Source organism: Thamnophis sirtalis, unplaced genomic scaffold, assembly GCF_051295495.1.
Source record: "Thamnophis sirtalis isolate CommonGarterSnake01/CBP01778 unplaced genomic scaffold, rThaSir2_p1.2 scaffold_6, whole genome shotgun sequence".
Lineage (NCBI taxonomy): Eukaryota > Metazoa > Chordata > Lepidosauria > Squamata > Natricidae > Thamnophis > Thamnophis sirtalis.
Window position 1 is genome coordinate 104615588 of NW_028261386.1, and position 18669 is coordinate 104634256.

At 37.5% G+C, this 18669-nt stretch overlaps 1 protein-coding gene across 1 annotated transcript in view; it reads left to right on the plus strand.

Moving 5' to 3' along the window:
• Positions 1-18669, plus strand: part of LAMA4 (laminin subunit alpha 4) — a 98988-nt gene that overhangs the window by 29856 nt on the left and 50463 nt on the right. The window contains exons 2-6 of the mRNA XM_087718623.1: positions 2054-2155; positions 7275-7399; positions 13463-13543; positions 15280-15494; positions 18493-18588. Of these exons, the coding sequence (XP_087574749.1) occupies positions 2054-2155; positions 7275-7399; positions 13463-13543; positions 15280-15494; positions 18493-18588 (619 nt within the window). The remainder of the gene's footprint in view (positions 1-2053; positions 2156-7274; positions 7400-13462; positions 13544-15279; positions 15495-18492; positions 18589-18669) is intronic.

The window sequence follows — 18669 nt, forward strand, 5'->3', positions numbered from 1 at the left end:
CTACTTTTTTAGAAAGTTGAATTATACACCAGTGGGTAAAGCAAGTCATGGAAGAAAAGATAGTAGCTTGCTGGTTTAGTCCCCATACTTTCACAATCAACTCTTTTGGGACCAAGGAATATTAAATCACTTAAATCATACAATTAGCTAAATGTCCTGATAATACTAGAAGCAATAAATGGAGCAAACATACTGTGTTCCTCCAAGGAAGGAGGAGGGGATAGAATCGTGATGGCGAACCTGTTGTGGCCCAGCAGGAGCCGTTGGAGCTGCCACCAGACTCCGACAACGAGGGACCCTATGAGTCGGCTTTGGAGGATGTGGAGGACCCTGGACAGGGGTCCGACTCCGAGCAGGGCGCAGAGAGGCTGGTTGGCCACCAGGAGGCGCCTGAGCCTTGGACCAGTGGGGAGGAGACAAGGGAGTGTGATCCGGATGTCAGCAGTGGGGAGGAGCCAAGGGAGTTGTTCCTAGATGCCAGCACCCGAGAGCTAATAGGCGTAAGGAACAATTACGCAGTTATAGGAGGTAATTGCACTCAGCTGGTGGTAATTAGGCTCCTCTCCAGACTATAAAAGGAATGCTTGTGCACATGCCCCTTTTGCAGAACTCAACGCATTAACTAATGTTGGAGAACAGTATTGTGAGCTTGGCAGGCTGGATTGCTCCCAAGGCTTATCTGTACTGGATTGCTGCCAAGGCTTGTCTGTGCCGGTTTGCTGCTTGTCTGTCTATTAATAAATTCCATAAAGTATCTTTGGAGTGCTTTGGTATGGAATGAGAGGGGTCAGAACAGAATCTATGGCATATGTGCCACAGGTGGCACGTAGAGCCATCTCTGTGGGCACATGAGCCATTGCCCAGCTCAGCTCCATTGTGCATGTGTGCCACCTCCTGTTGGCCAGCTGATTTTCAGGTCTCTGCCATGCATGCAGGAGACGCACATGCATGCGCGGGGGGCAGGGGGTCATATGCCCCATTTTTGGTCCCAGGAGGCTTCAGGTAGGCCTGCTAGGCCCAAAATGGGGTGCGGGGTGTCACACACATGCACAGTGAGCACCATCAGCTTCACATCTTGTTTTTAAATTCTGTGCATGAGAAGAACAATTTTAATTGAACTGTGCATGCGCACACAAGTATGCGCATGCAGAGTTCATCCAGCATGCGTGTGTGTGCAAAGCACGCACACGAGCGAACCGGCAGTAAAGCCATCCAGAAACCACCCCTGAGTACCAGCTGTACTCGAATAGATAGGACAGGAGGATAAATAGGGGCAGACAAAATTTGGGATTGTATTTACTTCCTTTATATTGATATAAACTTCACAGTGCTCTTCTGAATTCACTTGCTGCATGAAGAATGAAAACCTCAGTTCTTAGTGTCCAAAGAATCTTAAAAATGAAGGCTGACATTGAAATAAGTGCCCATTAACCTATTCTAAAAAGCTTATTTCATCTGTTTTATTGGCCATTTCATAAGAGATTGTCTCCTTTTATAACCACTGAAAAAAGGAATTTGAAAAGTAGTGACAGATCAGTCCCATCTGTGATACCTTGCTGCCAATCTGCTAAAATTGCTTTCATAAATGTGTGGCTTAATGGATGTACACAGCCTATATTTAGATTAGCTATTTATCCCTGACTTATCACCTTTTCTGCATGTGTCTCATTTAGAGATATGGATTCGGAAGAACTGTATTATCATGCTTCAGACAAGGTCATTTTGAAGGTTTGTTGTCTAAAATGTCCAATAATAAAAAAATTTGCTATGGTCTTGCTGCTAGAACTGTGGCTGATACATCCTAATACATACAACTCTTTCTGGAAAATGCCAGAGCTAAGAAACATATTAGAGCTACCAAATCTGAGCTACAGCAGCTGCATTTGTTTTTATTGATCTTATTCTTATTTTTAAAATTGCAGGGATTATTTTTTTATTATGAGTTATAGCTACATGCTAGCTAGGCAATATATAGGTTGTAAAAAAACAAACAAAATTAACCTGGGAAAATGTAGCCAATTACATGTTTTTCCCCCTTGGATTTTTCTTGCAGAAATGTCAAGAAGGGTTTTATCGCACCATTTCGGGCAACTGCAGCCCCTGCCACTGCAATAACAATGCCTACAAGTGTCTTGATGGATCTGGTATTTGTGTGGTAGGTAATCTCTTTTGCTTTACAATGTCTGTGAATGCCTTTGCCCTCATAAGTGGTCGTTCTTATGAGTCCTATCATGTGAAGTCAGATATTGTCTGAATTTTGTACGCTTGCTTTTCTGCCCTCTATGGTTTTTTTTAAAAAAGAGGAGGGCAGAGGAGGAGGGCCTTCTCTGTGGCTGCTCCGACCCTGTGGAACGAACTCCCTGTGGAGATTCGTACCCTCACCACCCTCCAGGCCTTCCGCATAGCCCTTAAAACCTGGCTGTTCTGACAGGCCTGGGGCTAAAGACTTGCAGCCCCACTCCGAATGGTATGATTGTTGTGTTTTTTAGCTGTGTATGGTCTTTATGTTTTGTAATTTTGTTTGTTTTGTTCCCTTCCCTTGAATTGTGAGCCGCCCTGAGTCCCCTCAGGGAAAAGGGCGGCATACAAATAAAGTAAATTCATTCATAAATTCATTTAATTTATTGGATTTTTATGCTGTCCATCTAACTACTGAATGATTCTGGTTGGCTAGGAGTTTGCCCTGGGTTTTGCTTCACTGCTGAAATGCTGGCTCACATATGAATGATTTTCTTTTGAAGACCACAAGCCTACCATGAATAACTTATTTCACATCCTCTATGTATATGTCAGATGCTAGTACCCAATATGCAGTGATGACACTTGTGTGATGATCATCTCTACAAGGTTCATTTGATGCGATCACATTTTGCTGCAGACACCATGGATTGTACTCCAGAATTTTTTGGACAAACTGTCTCCACACTTTAGCAGAGGTGGCGCAGTGGTTAGAGTGCAGTACTGCAGGCCACTTCAGCTGACTGCTAGTTCAGCAGTTCAGCGGTTCAAATCTCACCAGCTCAGGGTTGACTCAGCCTTCCATCCTTCCGAGGTGGGTAAAATGAGGACCCAGATTGTGGGGGCGAGATGCTGACTCTGTAAACCGCTTAGAGAGGGCTGAAAGCCCTATGAAGCGGTATATAAGTCTAACTGCTATTGCTATTGCTATTGCTATTTAAGCCAAATTTTCAAAGCAGCTAACAGGAGAGCCAAATAAGAATATAAAGATAATTTCATTATCTAGTGTTTTTACAAGTCTGAAGCTACAATCTTGTATGCACCTACTCAGGAGTGATCCCCATACTATTCAGTGGAGAGTGCATGTATAGAATGAGCTATACAGAATGTATTTGTTTGCAGTATTTATGTCCTCCACTAAGGTTCTAAACATTTAAGTTCTCTACTTGTTAGAAGTGCAGGTCAAATGAAGAGGCAGGGCTCAGAATAGTGACTACAGCTCTTTATTGTAGGCTTGGTACATTCTACATGCAGGCTGCCAGACAGCTCACTCTCTTAAAGGGAACTGTCAGGCAGCTCAACCACTCAGGTTGCTCTATTTTCCCATCTGTGGTGTCCATCAATCAATTTAAACCTTCCCACTTTCCTGCTTGGAAAGCAGACCTGAGTGAAGCCTACATCCCCAGCTTCACTCCCTATATCTTAGTGGAGAAAACTATATTTTACTCAATGCAATCCTAAATATACTAACACAAGAATTGAATTCAGACAACTTGAGTATACATGTAGACAGAAAGAAAGCTGAAGCAAGAATGCACCAATTAAACAACAAAAGTGTCCTGTCAAACCACTTCATAGAAAATAACCAAAATGCTAACAAAAGGGTTAGGGATAATTTTGTGGTGAAAAGGGTTCTGAATAATTTTGTATGTCATTAAGCAGTCTTACAACTAAGCTCTGTGAGCCTGGCAAGTATAGAAATACTTGTATTTTTTGAATTAGATTTATTGACAATAGGATAAAACAACAGAATCTTGAAAGCCTTTAGAGCTAGTGTATCTAAGGTGGAATTGTTTTGAATCACCTTATCACCTTTCCCCTCTCTGCTGACTATGGAATATTCCTTTGCAGTAACCTTATTTCATCCCTTAACTGAAGAAGCAACATGCCCAAGGTTAATTAGGCATTGCAACATATTTAAGCTATAATTTATTCTATCATATATAGTTACATCAAAAAAAATTAAACTACTAATTTAATCTGAACTAAGAACAACAGAACAAAAAGAATGTAAATGTTTATTAATTACTTTCCACATTAACTGTGAACTGTGGAATCCTTGGAGCATTCTGATGTTGTTTGTTTGTTTGCAGAGTTTTATTACCCAAGTAGATAACAACATCATAAGTGTGAGCTGTATAGTTATATTCATCTCTTTCACTCTAAACATTCAATTACATTTGATTACTCCTAAAGTAAAAGGTAGCTATTTTAGGAATCAAAATTAGGAATCAAATTATTAGGTATCCCTGAAGCTCTGAAGTATTCCACGTTTAGTCAAGATTAAGTGGACTTTAGCAGCTTAGTGATATATCTTGGGGGTCCGAGTCAGGTATTTTGACTGGCCAGCAAATTTAGGAAAGGTTTAGTTAGTTTTGTGAAAAGTTTACTTAGTTCAGTTTATTTAGTTATAATTTCGGCAATTTCAGTGCTTATGACAAATTCAAGGCATTGTTTAGCTAAGTCACAATTTGACAACTTTGGGAAATTTTGCCATTTACTAGACAACTACCACCATCACTTCCTTTTCCAGATAGGCAAACTCTTATTCTTTGCACAGTAAGCTTAATTTTTTCAGAAAATAAGTCCAGCTACTGCCTTTAGGAGAGAGAAAAAGGGCAGATGTAAACATACTTCCGGGATTTAAACCAGCATTATCATGGATTTAAAAGGACTTACAAGGAATGAGGCAACTGCTTCAGTCAACTTATCCTTTGCTATTTTTTTGTTTTGTTCTTATCATTTTTATGGTCTCTGTATAAAAGTTTATGGCTTCATTTCATCTGCTTCTTTAAGCAGCACTTAGAAATGAACCTGATCATAACCTTAACCTTTATAGCCCCTATTAAAAAAATGTCTGGGTTGATATTCACTGGCTACATAAGCAGTGGGCACCAGACCTTTGCCAATCACTTGTGCTTCAAGAAGTCTGCAAATTGGAAGCAGAGGAATTAAGAAATGTGCAACATAAGCTGTAAAGACTTACTGAGCCTTATTTGTTATTCAGAAATACAGTAACACTTTTTATATACGTATTGCAGGCAAAGGCTGGGCTAGAGTGTGATGTATCCAGCCAAGAACTATGAAATGATGCTTAATATCTAAAAATAGAGAAAGCATCATCAGAAAATAAACCACACCTGCTTAAATGCTTCAGATTTTTTGTAATCTTCATGTAGATGGCCACAGAAAGATGCCCAATCTAAACTAATGGCAGCAGGGACATGTCTAGTTCTATACTGGCCCAAGCAGAGATAAAATATATCTTTTCAAGACACAGGAAAAATATTTGTATCGCCATTCAAATCAGGATCAAACATTCAAAACAGCATTAATCAGAATAGCTGTTTGTTCCAATCTTGTAACAAATCCTTCATGCACAAGTGAATTTCTTTCTTCAAAAACAACTTGAAATGGATCTCAAACAATTTTGATTTTATACTCAAAGTAGGATATAATGTACAATCCCTACTATTTCTCTTGCATTCTTGATGCCATTTTTGAAGATACTGGCATAGAAATACCATAAAACAAATAAATAATTTGTTTCTTTGGCAAACGTTGCATAGATTGGAGACATCAGCCACCTCTGCATTCAGAACAAACTGTTATTTTGAAATGCTCAGCATTTTCCCATATTTTCTCTTGCAAATTTTCTTTGCATCAAATTCACAAAATGGGGAGGAAGTTTCTAAAAGAAAAACTATGAAAAAAATGATCCTCACACAGTTAGGTTCAAAGATCATATGTAGGCAATCTTTGCCCAGAGGCTGACATTTTAAAAGCCAAGGTGGTGCAGTGCAGCACTACAGGCTACTTCAGCTGACTGATAGTTGCAGTTTGGCAGTTCAAATCTCAGTGGCTTAAGGTGGTCTCAGCCTTCCATCCTTCCGAACTGGGTGAAATGAGGGTCCAGATTGTTGGGGCAATGTGCTGACTCTGTAAACTGCTTAGAGAGGGCTGTAAAAACACTATGAAGCGGTATATAAGTCTAAGTGCTATTGCTATTAAAACTGCACTCCTTTCGGTACATTTTTAAAAAAATAAACTTTATTTCTGTATGTTGACAAAAAGATAAGAAAAGGGTGTTTTGCATTTCAACAAACAAGAATGAAATATGACAAACAAAAATCCTGCAGAAGCCACAAAGAAATCATTTTTACAACAAAACTAAATTAAACCGTCTTCTTGGATGGATTGAAATATGGGAGATTGCAGCCTTTCTTTTGTTCTATTTCTCTGTAGCTGTCAGAGAACCCAAGTCTCTGGATGCTGAATAAAGTGAAATGGAAGCAGGTTTTTTTTTTCTCTGTATCTAATCTGTGACTTTCTTCAAGAGCCTTTCTTCAATCATTAACTTATAAGAATTGGAAACATTCCTTAGATCCATATGGATGCTCTTGGAAATGAATTGATAATTACAGGTTAGCCAGCATGTTCATTAGTAAATTGATTCCAAGCAGGCATCAAGAAATAAATCCTTTAATAATACAGATCTCACTGTGAGCAATAATGATTGGGCTGTGCTAGAATGGTTTAGAACAGGCCAGATGTATCACACGCAGGCCACGCCCACCCCAGCTCCGCAAAGGGAAAACATTGTGAAATATCACATGACAGCAATGTGACACGGCGAGTGTGACACCCATGGTTTAGACCAAAAAAGGACTGCACTGAGCAGCTCTGGGCAGGCTGCAGAAATATGCCTTCCACAATTACATCTTGGAAACTATTTGGTTGGTACCTTGTTAGCAAACCTGATATGTTCATCTTCAAAAGTCCAAATACAATTCTAAAATCTTATTTTTATCCATCAATAAACACCAGATCACCACATCAACACCAAGGTTTCTCACACTGATTGCCATGAGTGCTCACTTCAATGATTTCTAGGTCCTTTGAATAAGAAATCCTTACATGTTTCTGTTCCTTCCTTCTCTCTCTCTCTCTCTCTCTCTCTCTCCCTCCCTCCCTCCCTCCCTCCCTCCCTCTCTCCCTCCCTCCCTCCCTCTCTCTCTCTCTCTCTCATATTACAGGACTGCCAAAGAAACACAACTGGAGACTACTGTGACCGATGTCCAGAAGGCTACCTCGGTGATGTGACCAGAGGAGCACCCAGTTTCTGCCAACCTTGCCCTTGTCCCTTGCCTCTGGTGGCCAAGTAGGCAAACTAATATTTATTTTCAAATGATGTTAGTTATTATAGCCATCCCCCCTGCTGCTGAAAAAAATGCCCATGGCCAAACTTCATTGCTCTTTAATATACCTAAAAAAATATGTTATTATGTGTTGTCTGATATTGCAGACATTATAATTAATCTTTTTTTTTCTTTTATTCTGTGATCTACCTTGTGTGTGCATACCTGAGCCCCTTTGGGTCAGTTTTGACTCCTAAAGTGGTTTGCCATTGCTTGTTTCTTAGGGCTGAGGGAAAGTGATTGGCCCAAAGTCACCAGTTGGTTTTGTGTCTAAGGCTGTATTAGAACTCAGTCTCCTGGTTTCTAGCCTGATGCCTTAACCACTGCACCAAACTGGAGGGAAATAATTTATAATACAAATGTGCCTTGAAAAAGAAGCATTTCATTCTTTCAAGGAACTAGTTTAATCTTCTGGTTGGGAGCAAATCTGGGTACAGATGTTTTTGGGAAAATATGCCTCAAATCTTCAGACAAAGCTTTTCAGATATATTACAGAACATGACAGCAATCCAGAGTAATAGAAATGTTAAGAAAGTTTACAAATGTAAAATATACGATATTTTGAGCCAGAGTATTCAGTATTCTGAATGAAATCCATGAGAGCCCAGCATTATGAGGAATGAATGGAAACCCTACACTTATATTCAACTTAATAATCCGTGAGAGATTTTGTTACTGGATTCCTCAATGCCTTCAAGAATATCATAGTTTCTAACGAACTTGACAAGTTCTTAAAAACTCAGGGATGTATTCAGAGATGGATCTGCCTTCAAAATAGCCCAGGTTGAACTGTATAACACAATCAAACATCAGGAATTGATCACAGGGAATGTTTTATGACATTTTGTATTATGTGATAAAATGCTTTATGATCATTTTTGTCATAAAAGGTTTTATAACATTTCCCTAATTCCAATTCCATGAGAGTTATGGGTCCTGAAATGGGGCACATTCTATAAGTTAAACCATTTAAAATATCTCAGTTCAAAAAGTGTTACTCTATGATGCACCATTTCACCCAGTGAAAGGTTACAGATACAAGACTTTTACTAATATATAGATAACATGGAATTCATGGTCATTTATCTGGCACAAACTCTGAATAGTTCTAAGATCCTAATAAATTGTCACTTCTTATCCTTATAATTTCCATTTCAGTAGCAGCCCAATTTCATACAATTTTCGTAACCTTTAAACTGACAGACTGCACGGATGGTCTATTAGTCTTGCTTCCAAGGCATTTATTACTTTTTTTCTTCCATGAATTCATATATATTGCTTACATTGCAAAAATACCTTGTGGAAGACAGATGTTGAAACTGTAAAAGATGAAGTAAAATAAATCATTTCCTACTTCTTTCCCTTCGATAGATATGTTGTGGTGCAATTAACTATATGATTTTTTTTAAAGTTTCACAGTTTACAGTGCTCTATGCCTAATGTGGATAATGGGTTAGTTAACATTTGGGATCTGTTGCAATGGGTGGAGATAAGGCCAATTGGTTTGTCTCTTAGATTTAAAGATTTTATAACAAGGATAAAAGATGAACGCAGCAAAGAAAATATTTGTACAACATGGATATAAAAGTCTATGGGAAACAATTACATTTACTCAGCTAGGATTATGAGAATGCCTTTAGGTGAAAAATAGTCTTTCTTAAGAGTGTGCCCTACATATTCATGGAAGGTCACCTGAGATGATAAAAGGTACAGTATCTCCCTATGCACATGTAATCTGTATTCACTACCAAATCTATAAGATGCCTCTCCTCCTCCAATATACATGAACTGTTGAAAATACCCCTATAGAAAAACATTCACAGCAAACTGAATTGACCTTGAAGAGCAACAAGATTGGAGAAGATTTAGTAATGAAGCTGTAGCCCAGTAAACCAGATTTTTTGACCGTATCTCAGAGACATATGGTTAGTATACTGACCTAGTAGGAAGGGATAAATGATGTCAAATGAATAGGTTTGCCTGATGATGATGTTCGTCCATCATGTTCGAAGAGGACCTTGACATTTAACAGGTTGTGGGCTGTCCACAATGTGTCCACAAGTGGCTGGTAAGGCCTATATGGGCATGAAATGTTCTACCACATGTCGGGCAGACATGTGTGGGCACCATTGTTGCAGCATTTGCAGCTCTGGCTTTGCGGAATGATCGCTTCTCTTGTGGTCATGGTTGTTCTTCTGTCCTCAGATGTCTGGCAGCCTTGGTGGAACAGTGTGTGCCATGTCAATTGATTTTGTGCCAGGGTTTCCCAGGAGGTGGTGTCAATTCCAGGGACTTGAAGGAGGCTTTCAACGTGTCTTTATATCATTTCCTTTGTCCTCCGTGCAATCACTTTCCTGGACACAGCTCGCCATAGAGGAGCCGTTTAGGGATGTGATGGTCTGGCATCCTTACAAAATGGCCTGCCCAGCGTGTCTGGGCTTTCATCAGTAGAGTGTAGGCTGATGGCAGGCCTGCTCTGGAGAGGAGTTCTGGGTCTGGCAGTTCGTCCTGTCACCGGATCCTCAGAAGTCTTTTTCAACTTCCTAGTCTACAGTTCTGGTATACCCCAGTAGCTTCTCATCCTAACATGGCTGGACCTGCTTAGCTTCATGAAATCATGCAAAATTAGCTAAATGTTGTCACCTGCTGAGGTTTTTAACCCAAAATGGACATTTCTCCATTCAGCACTGTTATTTATTCTGATTTCTGACAGGAGTCTTTCCATTTTCTGCAAACAGGTTCCTGGTGCCTTCTATATAGAAAATGTTTTACTGTTCAACGTGCACCCTTCCACCCCACCAGATATCTAAACCAGAATTTATTCCACTATTGATATGTATCAGAGGTCATTTTATTTATTCTTAAAAAATAAACTTTTGAATTGGTCAGAATTTTGCAAAATATTCCACCATCATCTTTAGGATTTCCATTTATTTGCAATCCATTTCACATCTCCATCAAGGCAATGAATGTTTCCTAACTGATCTTTCCATCGTCATTGAAAATTTTGCCAATAAAGTGCAACTGATTTAAAATCTGGCTTACATCTAATCAATCCTATCAAGAGCCATATTCAAAGCTACTGTGCTGTGTGTCCCTTTCAAATAAAAGACACATTATCTGATTAATAGTTTAAAAAAGGAAAGGAAACATTCTTTGTTGCCTGGCCTTAGAGTAGTTAGAATTTTGGATGTACATTCTCAATGTATTATTGTCTTTATTTATTATTTTCACTTTATTCACTTTTTCCTTTTACATTAAAAATGTATTGTTACAGGAATAGAATTCCTTAAATGTTATGGGAAACAAAGGTTTGCTCTTCTGTTTTGCAACGAAGAAACTAGATATATGGCTAACACAGAACAAGCATTTATAGTCTGACCAAAAGTGTATCAAGTTCTTTAAACTGGCATCTTCATTATTTACACAGTTGTTCTTGGAACTCATCTGTAGGGATTGTGATGGATTTTCTGAGCAGGCATGGGGGTCTGGAAGATTATCTCCATTTATATTGGATAGCTTGGGAATTTGCAGAACAGTCTTTGGACAACTGAACACCAGTTATTTAAAATGTCAATATATGTGGGTTTTTTTAATTCCCTAGAATTTTTTTCAAACTCTCTTACAAAATATACAGAAATAGTTCTAGCTTATTATTATGTCCAGAACTGGAGTTCTTTTCAATATATAAGGAATTAAGTGTGTAAAATTGGTAGAGGAGAAAAATACTCCAGGGATGAAATGAAGTTGAAATAATGTCACTAAAATGTTAACAGAAGGCAGTGTGCAAGTGCTATTTTTCATGACAATCTCAAACAAGTCTCTTTGACCTTATAAACATCTCCAAACAAGGGAAATAAATGTACTCATGGTAGCGCTAGAGAATAGTAGCTTAGACATGCAGATGAAATAGAAGCCAGAATACAGCAGTTTTTATTTGCATTTGATTAGCTACACCGAACAATCCCATCAGAATTCTGTGGAAGCTACGAACTCCATACAGCCAATCCTGCTCCATACAGCCAACTCATTTCTGGCCACCTGATGTGAAAGGATCAGGATTTGAGACTTACCAGCCACCTGTTATAGCATCCATGTTCTAGCTAGGTTCTAGCTAGCTTCTTCCCAGCTAGGTAACCTGGGAAGAAGCTAGATTAATAAATCCTTGCTCTTGGAGAAAAATATATTTATATTACCATGTTTCCGCAAAAATAAGACAGGATCTTATTTTCTTTTGACCTCCAAAATAACCGCTTGGCCTTATTTTTGGGGAGATCTTATTATTTTTGTGGTGCAGGAGGTGGCAAGTGTGGTCACTTCAGTGCTGCTGCTGTGTTGCAATATTTTTGGGGAGGGCTTATTTTAGCGCATGCAGTCAAAAGCCTGATTGAGCTTATTATCTGGGGAGGTCTTATTTTTGGGAAACCAGGGTATTTCTGTAACCAGCATTATCTACTCAGTGGGTCTGACAAAACGGACTTTGACCCATGAAGTTTATGCCACAGGAAATAGATGTAAGAGACTGCCTTGTGATTTGGGTTTTGGAATCCCACCAAAATTTCCCAGGAGGAGATAGAATTGCCAAATATTATTGAACGGGAAAAGCATGTGATTCCCTAATGAATGACACCATCTGTATCTTTTGGTTACTAAACAGCATAGTTACTGAATAGTTCTTCTGTGTCTGAGTTTGTAAATTAAAATAGGCCAGTTTTCAAAAGCTGAATATTTGCACGAGGAGATGCACTAAGAAATAAAATATGTAAAATAATGTATATTAAAGTACATTATTATATTATTGAGGTAGTGTGCAAAGAATATCCAAACAGGACAATAAAAAATAAGGTAGTATTGTAATAATGCTTATCATAAAATTTCCCAACTAGTTTCCCAATATTCATTATAATGGCAAAGAATTTTGAAATTCCAAATATATTTTGGAACTTTGAAATTATTGAAAATAATTTTCAATATTTTCAAATTTTCAATATTGGGAAAAGCCAGCTTATATAGTATTCATTAGTTCCCTACCTAAAGTCAAAGAATGCTAACAGAGTTAATTTATTCTTGTGTATTATTGACAAATCAGATGTTGTTTTTCATCTGGTTTTCTCTGGATTTCTCTAACACTTTCATAATTCCAGAGATCCAATATTTGTGCATTCCAAGACAGCAGCTGTGGCAAGGACTGATACAGCTGCAAAAATTAATCTCTGCTCTCTTTTCCTTTCTTTCCTGGGGGAAAAAGGAATAGAAAAAAATGTTATTTCCCAGCCATATTTGCTCCCTCCCCCATCCCTTTTCAACATTTTTATTAATTTGCCCATGAAGAGTTCTTACAGCCTGGAAGCTTGCATCCTTTTATCTTTGCTCTAATAAAAGAACTTGTCTCAAATAGATTTCTGTTATGAGAAAATTTTCAGATTGTAGGCTGAGTTAATTTTGCTTTTCTTTCTTTAATAGTCTTACAAAGGCTGCACAGCAGGCAATTGCCTATGGTTTGAATCTAATTAACTTCAATAGAATCTGAATGAATTATGTTGTAAGGGTTCTCAGAAGTTCATGTATATACAGTAAGTTATAAACCACTTGGCATTTTTGGTAGCAATAATTCTCCTTCAAAGCAACCAAGGACTGAAATGAAGGAAATAACAGAGCTTGAACATATGTGTTCTTACTAAAACCAGTTGGAAATAAATATGATTTCTCTTTGTTCCTCTCCTATTGACAACAAGCATAAATAACAGTTACTTCATTTATTAATTATATTATTGGAAAACTAGGATTCCCACTTTGAAGTCATTCAAAACTGACTAGTGAGGTCATTGTTTATCTTACCTTCTTGTGACCTCTATTTTATCTCCTAGGAGTAGCTAAACCTTGGATCAGGGTGAGGTATTGCCACATTTAGTGGTAAATGTACAAAGGTTTTCAACATAAGCCTATTGAGGTTCTGTATTGTATAGGTTACATTCACGAGTGTGTGAATAATCATCTCTAATAATGACTTTTTAATATACTTTTAGCTTTGGAGTCTCCTGTTACAGAAAAAATGGAGTGGTGCGCTGTAAATGCAAAGAGCATTATGCAGGGTCAAACTGCGAAAGGTATGGACATGTTTTAAGAATTATACATCTCAATTTTGATTATTACAGTATATATATATATATAAATGATTTAATAGGCAAAATTTCTTCTCATCCCCACACTTAAATGAAGCAGGAAAAATCAGTAAGTGTTCATATACTACAATAATAAAAGAGAGAAAAATGGTGGACCTCACATGTTGTTAATTTACCAAAGACTAACTTAAAGTAAATTGAGGGAGGGCACAACCTTGACATCTCAGCAAATTCCTGCTCTGTAGAACTGCTTGAGGAATAAGGTTAACTAATTTGTTTCAGGTTATCAATGCAGTTGCTTTACTTCTCCATTCCTAGCTCCAACCAAAGTTACTGAAATGATCCTCAATGAATTCAGTTCCCTCATTAAAGAGGTGCTCTTACATATACATGAACGTTAAGAATTATGTAAGAATGAACTCACATTCGTATGCAATTTACAAGTGTACAAAGTACCCATCATGCTTTGTGTGCCTGAAGCATCCCCATTATATATCCATCTGTATTGAAGAGAGGAAAGGAAGAGAAGCATAGGATAGGTAGGTTATATGAATCAAATGAATGGGAATGGAAATTCAAATGAATGGGAGAAACATCATATAAAAACGAAAAAGCTTGCATAGAACAGTTAGATTTTTGCATCTGGGAGCTGCACTTGCATTATCATTATTATTATTTTTAAGTTAAGGCCATATAGGGAGCAGGCTGCTGATAGCATGAGACTGTTAGAATGGTGGGATTTGGGCCATTTTCACTTTATAGTGGAAGAGTTGAAGTGTATTAAATCTATTAGAAATCAAAGCAGTTTCAGGCATTTCCAGGGCAACAATTGCTAGAAAAAAAAAAAAGAAATGGATCACTTGCGGCTCCACTTTGGCATCCCTGATGATCATATGAGCAGGCTCTCTTTGGTTTGGGTAGTTCTCACAAAGTGACTGAATGCAAAAATTTGTCCACGATCAAAACAAGTTATTGGAATAATCCTCAATGAATTCAGTTCTCTCATTAAAAAGAGGTGCTCTTACATACATGCGGTGTGAGCATTAAGAATGAACTGCATTTCAGCTGATTTCCCATTGAAAGGGCAAGCAGCATCCAATGGCCCCAGGAAACAATGTTTTTTTTAACACTCTTTTCAAATCTCTTCAACACCTGTGTCAAAAAAATTGAAGAATATATCAAGTGGATGAAATGTGAAAATTATATTACAGCATGACCTTTTGGCATGATTTTTTAATAATTTATTTTTCTCACCAATCTGCTGTTTCAAAGATATTAGCAGCTGGAAAGGTAACATTTCATGAAAGATAAATGTAGGGCAGCAATACACATTTCAACCTTGGAACTCTGGAGATCAGAGCAATAGATCAGATTTCTGGGTGCCAGAAGTGCTCCAAGTTTCTACCTTGTTGATTTATACCCCCCTCCCTGGAATGCCACCAGTCCAAAAGAAAGACATGCATATCAGAGGTGAAATCCAGCAGATTCTAACAGGTTCTGGAGAACTGGTAGCGGAAATTTTGAGTATTTCGGAGAACCAGGAAATCCCACCTCTGGTTGGCCCGAGAGTGGGGTGGGAATGGAGATTTTGCAGTATCCTTCCCCTGACACGCCCACCAAACCATGCCCACCAAGCCACGCCCACAGAACTGGTAGTAAGAAAATCTGAATTTCACCACTGATGCATATTAATAATTGCTGGGTTTGTATTTTCACTCCAGGTGTGCTCCCGGTTATTATGGAAACCCTTTGGTGATTGGCAGTACTTGCAAAAAATGTGATTGCAGCGGCAATTCGGATCCTAACTTGATCGTTGAGGATTGTGATGAAGTGACAGGCCAGTGTCGCAATTGCATGCGTAGTACCACAGGATTCAATTGTGAACTCTGTGCTCCTGGTTATTACGGGGATGCTAGAATAGCCAGAAAATGCACAGGTACTACATTTTGTAAAATATTTGATTTGTTCCATGGATTTTCATGAAAAATTGATCCTCTGTAGACTATTTTATTTATATTTCATATTTCTAAACCACCCATCTCCCTCGGAAACATTTTACTTTTGGTGAGTTTATAGCAAACAAGAACAGATTTTACGGATACATAAAATAAAGTTGGGAATATAAAAATAAAAAACCAGAAACAGACTAACAACTGAAAGGGACCTTGGAGATCTTCTAGTCCAACCTCTTGCTCAAGCAGGAAAGTCTATACCATTTCAGACAAATGGTTGTCCAATCTCTTCTTAAAAGCTCCAGTGTTGGAGGAACATTGCCACTAAGCTCAGGACTTTCATTTAAATATCATATAGCTTATAACTGGAGATATATTTGCTATTGCTCTGAAAATTATTTCAGATGGAATCTGGCTTCGTTGTGCATTTACAGTAAGGCAGATTAATATACTGACATTATTATCCATAAAGGATATCTATCTGCTTTGCAGTAGTGGATTAATCATGCAATGTACACATTTATATCACAGTAAAAACCAGGGACTAAGCCTAGGGACTAAGCTAATTTTAGAAGCATAATAAGACATAAGTGCCAAAAAAAATTAATGTATTCCAAAAATGAATCCTTTAGAAGCCCAACATTTAATAATTGCACACTATTCTCGTTTTTTTTAATCTTGGAAGTAATAAATAATTTAGCCTTTCAAGTTGTATAAGATTTCAAAAGGACCTTTATATTATATTCATGCTAACAGTCTGTTGATTGAGATAATACATACATACATTGGGGAATTTTGTCCACTTTCTCTATAGGTGTTAGGTGGGCTTATTTTTCATCCGCAGTATTTTGAACACTTCAACATTATAGAGAAATATAGCCAGTTTTATTTTAGAATTCAGAGATTAAAAGGTAGGTATGAAAAATAATGCATAAATTTTTATCAGTGTTATAGGGTTAGGGCTTAGAAATTGTAAATTAGAAAGCATCTAATGGGAAATTACAGATATTCTATTAACATGATTATGCAGATGAGCCCATTACCAAACTAGCATTATTTCGTAAATGTAAGAGCAAAGACATTAAAAATTGCAAGAGTGTTATTTTTTGTATCTCAGAAATTTCCTCAGAGCTGTTATGCTGCAAACTTATATGTTTCACATATAAACTATTTAGGCCATGATTTAAAAAAAAAATATTGTTCAATTGCAATAATTGTTTCTGGAATTATTTTCTGATTTATTGCATACATTTTCCGCAAACCTATATGTCTATTGCTTGTTTTATAGAAAAACAACTATCAAATGTCACAATGCCTTTGGTCTTAAAATAACAGAATTTGTAAGGTAATATGTGAATGCAGCCTTAAATTCACTGAGATTTCTGCACAACCATATAGTCATGTTCTATATAGATATGTAAAAAAGATGTACATACAATGAACAAGCAAATAAAGACTATTAAATAAAATCATCCCGATATCTAAAACTTTATTAAGCTATACAAAGGAATGAAGAGTCAGTTTGATGTAGTGTTTAAGGCACCAGGCTAGAAACTGGGAGACCCTGAGTTTTAGTCACACATGAGGCACAAAGCCAATTGAGTGACCTCCCCATTTCCCAGCCCTAAGAAGGAGACAGTGACAAACCACTTCCAAAAATATCTTGTCAAGAAAACTGCAGGATCTAATCCAGACAGTTGACCAGGAGTTAACATGGACTACAATGCCTCCTTCCTCCTCCCAAAATTCTAAGGGATAGTATCAGTAACGTAATATAGTGAATTTGTATGCTAAAATAAGATTTAAACAATACTATATTGCGATTAATGCTTGCCCAAACATTTTTATTATGATGATCAACTATCAGTCACCTATTTTTCTAAGCCTATTGCCTTTGGATTATATCATTTGAGCAAAGGGAAAGCATATCTTGGCCTCATAATATAAAATCCTAGATGTAGCTTTGCTTCTAATGCCAAATTATTAATCGAATTCAGGCTTAGGATATAGAATGGTTTTCCGCCTGTCTGGTCTCTTGATAATGCAAAAATATGAATGAACATTCCAGAATCATAAGTATTATATTACATTTTTTTATTTATTATGTAACTTCTGTTTTTATTCACCATTTTAAGCCCACCCCCCTCTACAAAATTGTATGAAATTAACAGCATAAAAAGTCTTGACATCTTTAATAAGTGATTGTGTTTGAACGTAGGGTAGGTATGCTGCTACTGCTGAATGAGAAAGCTCCAGAATTTTTTTACATAATGCAAGTGGTCAGGGTATAAAAACATCATATTTCTTATAAGCCCATCCTTTTTTAGAGGAAAGAGGGCAAGAGATTCCCAGGCCATAGCCAAAATTCAGTATTTTAGATGGATCAATATTTTTCATATGAGGAAGAAAAAACAATTCTTTAAAATGTAAAGTCAAGAGTTTTTCAGTATTTCACATTTCTACCTACATGCCTGATTCCTGGGCTACTGACCTCTATTGACCAAAACAACGAAGAAAATAATTCATAAGTGCAGGATCTTTGGACAGCAATTGATACTGTAGAAAAATGATCGAGGAAAAAAAATCAGGGAAAGGAAAATAAAATGAAGCGAGTTTGAGGAATATCTAAAGAGGAATTAGGAAATGAAGATTCAAGTGTGTAGTGTAGAACCATCAGCTGCATAAACAGCATATAAAAGATGTCTCAACTCACACAAGATGTGATAACATGATAAGTATTCAGAAGGGACCCTCCCTAGTTTTACAGGGAGTAAAAGGAAAGGAAGAAAGAATTACTTTCAATCTTTCAAAACTCTATTAATGTACACACACACACACACACACACCAAAAAAGAAAGAGCTAGTACTTCTTATCTTGACTACCTCTGAGAGCTCACAATATCCCAGTATGAAATAATTATTTACTTGCATGCTTACCATTTAAACAACTGCACAGTAATAAATTGACCTGTCTTTTCCCAGCATGCAACTGTGGAGGAGCACCTTGTGACCGTCAAACAGGACAATGCCTCGGAGAACCTCCAATGCCTGCTCCAGTCACAGATTGCCCAGATATCAGTAAGAAGAGCAGGGATGTGTTCTTTTGCTACATTCGGTCCTTCTTCCCCATGTTTACATCTCCAAATTATACATATTCTA